The 4,888-nt window shown below is 28.9% G+C and overlaps 1 protein-coding gene across 1 annotated transcript; it reads left to right on the forward strand.

The window, feature by feature from the left end:
- Positions 1–1,350: 1,350 nt before the first annotated feature.
- On the forward strand, positions 1,351–1,683 carry LOC113376093 (NTF2-related export protein-like). Its single transcript, XM_026616020.1, has one exon. It carries the CDS (start codon positions 1,351–1,353, stop codon positions 1,681–1,683), a length of 333 nt encoding a protein of 110 aa, XP_026471805.1.
- The last annotated feature ends 3,205 nt before the right edge of the window (positions 1,684–4,888 follow it).

A 4,888-nucleotide genomic window follows, 5' to 3' on the forward strand; every position in this document is an offset into this window, starting at 1 on the left:
TATTTTAATTATTTTATTAATTAAATTACAAATTATCAAATAAATAAAATCAATAAAACATAACCTTAAAACACTTGTCACCTCGCCAAATCGTAGTGTGCCATAAATTGAAGTGGAGTTAGCAATTTGTTTGAAATTGTTAAGGAATTAAATATTACCACCACACTTTATACTTATTTATCTATGATTACTACCAAACAGTGTAGAGTTTAAATATGACCAAAGATATAATACAATTATATATCTAATTTCGTATTCTGCAATAGCATACCTACATATTGAATTATAAAAATTAAATTAAAAAATTTAGAATTTTGCCGTGAAACCAATCTATCGGCATAATCAAAATGTATGCCGAAGCATATATACGTTATGATTATTGATTACAGCTTACGTTCACACTTAAAATACATTTTTAGAACACAAAATAAATAAAATGAAATAAAATATGTTAAACAAATTAATTTAATTAATATAATTACAGATATTATAAGTATGTTTAAGAAATAAATAGAAAATCATATTGATTATTTTTTATTTATATTTTTTCGAAAAAAAATATTTTTGAAGTAAACATTATTTTTTTTTTGATTTTTTAAATGCAATATATATTCATATGGATGTATTAAGAAACGTCTATTGCAATATTAATTATTTTTCAGTTTTATTTATACTTATGATTGCATACAAAGTTTAATATTTTATAATCTGGCAACTTTTTTCTAACCAGCCAAAATATAAAAAAATATCAAAATTATTATTCATCACTTCGCATATAAATTCATATGCATATTTTTGTAATTATAATTACTGAGGCTAAGCTCCGTTAGAGAAATAACTACTTTTCCATTTCTTTTTAATTTATATTTTTGACAATGGTCTTTGTTTGCGTCACATTTTCGTTAAGTTGCACACCTGCAAATATTTTATTTTCATATTTGGACAACACTAAGATCGGGTAATTACATAAAAAATAATAAGCCGGTGTATAATCACTAATCTTGACAGCTCCTTATGACTCTTGTTCATACTATCTTTCTGACAATTTTGTTCGAGTATCTTTCTCCATTGTATAATAAGTAGTTTAGTTAGAACTTATTTATTGTTATAAGAGTGTTCGAATGTTCGAATTATTGGTTTTATTCCTTAACCATTTCAAATAAACTACCAACTTCAAGTCACTTTCTGCGATTGGAAATTGACAAGTATTTTGAGGTTATGCCAAAGTGTTTAATTAAAAGAATAGGCTGCCTTTTTGTGTTTGACATAATCAAAGAAATGGAGCTAAATACCAATGTAAAGAGAGCTTGCAGCATAGCAGAAGAGTTTATTAAACTATATTATAACGCAATGGACAATAGACGTCATACAATGTCAGATCTTTATTTGAATTCTGGAATTCTGATTTGGGAAGAACATTCATCAGCTGGAAAAGAAGCGATTCAGAAGTATCTCTCGGACCTGCCCCCTTCAGAACATGTATTAATGGCTTTAGATGCTCAAGCAGTAACAGGTGGAGCCGCTGGATCACAACCAACGATTTTAATAACATCTAGTGGTATAGTCAAATTTAATCCCAAATCTACTAAAGTGACGCAAATATCATTCCATCAGCATTTTCTTTTGACATGCCAAGGTGACAGCTGGCGCATCGTTAGTGATACTGTAAGACACCAACGATGATAAAAATGTATTGACTTTGAAGTTTGAAGTGAACTTTGTAATTCTTATTCTCATATATTGATGATTATGTTTGTTCCGAAGTAAAAGAATTCGGATAGAAATGTAATTTTCCAAATAAATAAAATCAAATAAAATAGAAATATCAGTTTTATTATTAAGTTAATAACTTGTATATATTACCATATATATATATATATATATATATATATATATATATATATATATATATATATATATATATATTGCACTCCAACTAAAGTTTCTTGGTTCTTCTTCCTAAGAAAATACTTAATTAAGAGCATATATGAAATGTTCGTATTATTTTTTTTATTTATGATCACAATAAGAAAGTACTATGTTATTGTCAAAATTTTGATTAAATAATCGCTAAGTTTTAAAATTAAATATTATGGACTATACTAATTATATATATTAGTATAGTCCATAATATTTAATTAAACATTAATAAAGAACAATCTGAATCTTATTAACTTCCCGTAGGGCAAGTTATAGTAATCGCAAAAAAATCGAAAATAAAAATTTTTATATATCTTTACGTTTCAAAAACTTCTGAACATTTCGGCATACCTTAGAAAAAATTGATGTATGTGTGTGTGTGCGTGCGTGTATGTATGTGTGTGCGAATACAAATTTTCGTCGACGATTTCGGGAACACGGATGAAGCGATTCGAGTAATTCAAAAAACATTCGATTCGTATTGATAAGCAGACGTGCTGATTAGTTTTTGGCGAAGGCAGGTCTAGCCATTTTGAAGATACGGGGCGAAAAGTGCCAGAAATGGTTACTCGGTTTTTAAGAGAACGAAGCGTCCGACTTTAATAATCCAAGAAACATTTAACTTGTATTGACAAGATGAAGAAATGATCAAATTTTCAGAATGATCAAAGGCAGGTCTAGCGGTTTCAGAGATCCAGTAAAAAAAGTAAAAAAAAATGCCATTTGGCGGTCAAAAATGATCATTAGACATATGCACATCAAATTCAGAATTTCCAAAATACATCAAAATAAAGAAAACTTTCATTTCAAAAAAAAATTTTTTTCAAAAAAAGTAATTTTTTGTCATATTTATAGTTTCTCAAAAATTTAATTTGTTCGGAGTAAATTTTTTTCAACAATGTTAATCTTTTTAAAAAAATAATTTTTAGTCCAGAAAGTTCCAGCAATTTGCCTTAAGGCACGATGCCATGCGCCCCACTAGTTAAGTCTTACTTTTAAGTCCAAAATAAGAGTAGTAACTATCCAACTCATTTACAAACCACCCAAGTGAAAACGTTTGCTTAGTCAAATATATCGTACTATTTAACAGTACCAAAAGAAGTTTTTTATAATTTTTAGACAATATAAAGCCAGGGTACAACTTGAGCAACCTTACCCTACATACTCGATTCACAAGAAACCGCGTCGCGCTTAACACGTCATTATGCAGTGTTTGAAAATCATTAAAATGACAAAGTACGTTATAAAAAAGCCATCAAATGTCGGTTTAATTTTTTTTGTTATGAAATAGTCCTAAAAATCACATAACGATTTGCCTGCGTTCTTACCGGCACAAACACTTACGCACACGCACGTATTTCGTACCGGTGTGCGTGCATCGGTGAACGTAAAACATACACATTTTATAGAGCTCACAAAATGGAGGGGTTTTACGATTGCGGTTAAGTTCTACGAGCAATCTTATTTGTCATTAAATTAAACATACACAAATGATTATATAAACTTCGCTATTCAGATTGATGTATTAATAAGAACTTCCGACTGGCAGAGATGTAATCCTAAAAAAATGGGGAACCAGAAAATTTTCAAATTAAACATCAAAACGCATTCTTCGATAAAATAAAAATGTTATGGTAACACTATGTACGGGTCTATCTTTGCATGAATTGATAGTAACATTGGTAGCATTGTTTCCTCACGAGGTACTTCAGTAACTTTACCATACATTATATATATACCTATGAAGAGAGTTTATAGGGATGTATATACAATTTGGGAATTACATACAGGTTCACATACATATAGGATTTAGAAATTCAGGTTCAACTTTGTGTTTTATTTCAGTTTATGGTATTCATTTTTATATAAACTTTTTGATGTAATTTATGATACAATTCTTTGATAAAATAGAAATTTTATAGTAAAACTATGTTATTGAATTATCTTCGTATGAATTGGTAGCAACAAACTGTTAAGCTATGTATTTGCTTTGCATCAGGCGTTTCATACATAAATCCTAGCCTACAAAATAACAATTTTATCATAAGTGCATCTTCATGATGCCTTATTGATATCACATATGTGTAAAACGCCTGATCGCAGAGCAAATACATAGTTTTTACAATTAGTTCTACCAATCCCTACGAAGATAGACCCGTGACAGTGTTACCTTAACATTTCTATTTCATCGGAGAATTGAACCCTAAATTACATCAGAAAGTGGATATAAAAATGATAACCATAAATTGATGCTAAACATAAAATTGAACTTGAATTTCCTATTTCTGAGCCTGTATGAAATTCCCAAATTGTGTACAGAGATCTATTAACTATTCATACGTATGTAGGTATATGGATATGGTAAAGTTGTTCAAGTCGTACCCCCGAAAGAAATAATGCTATAATATCTAATGCAATAGAGTTAAAAAAAAGTAAGGAGAAAAAAGACAAACTATTGTTATATTTTTATATTTGTGCCATTTGGAGGTTAGGTTTAACCATCGATTATACAGAAGCACGTACTTTTGCCAAAAGCATAGCTTCTTGGCATTTTGGGAGCTATCAAGCTCATGCGAATACTCAACCAAAGAGACCGGTAATATAACATCAAATAACTATTTTATCTGAAAGATGGCCCAATTATTTAGTTAGCTTATGATTAACAATTTTAACTTTTCTTCATTGAATTATCAAAAATATGCTTTAAGGTACCTATCGCATTAGTCGTACATACTACTAAAAATCTATAAAGAATTCAGTCTGAGATCAACTTTTCTTTAGCTATTGATTAGATAATAAGTCGAATATACATAACTAAAGTAACACCTAAAATAAAATATTCGTCCCAAAAATTAATGTACTTTTGAAATTATTAATTCAGAACTGAGGCAGAATTGTTCTTGAAGATACTATCATTATCGTCACCCCCAATTGGTGATTTTTTTTTAGCAAAAACTTTGGAACTTTT

This window comes from Ctenocephalides felis, unplaced genomic scaffold (genome assembly GCF_003426905.1).
Source record: "Ctenocephalides felis isolate EL2017-DRISC unplaced genomic scaffold, ASM342690v1 CF-g0.4_SCAFFOLD_01886, whole genome shotgun sequence".
NCBI classification, from domain to species: domain Eukaryota; kingdom Metazoa; phylum Arthropoda; class Insecta; order Siphonaptera; family Pulicidae; genus Ctenocephalides; species Ctenocephalides felis.

Excerpts from the sequence above, each read along its gene's own strand:
- LOC113376093 (XM_026616020.1), top strand. The coding sequence starts at position 1,351 with ATGGACAATAGACGTCATACAATGTCAGATCTTTATTTGAATTCTGGA.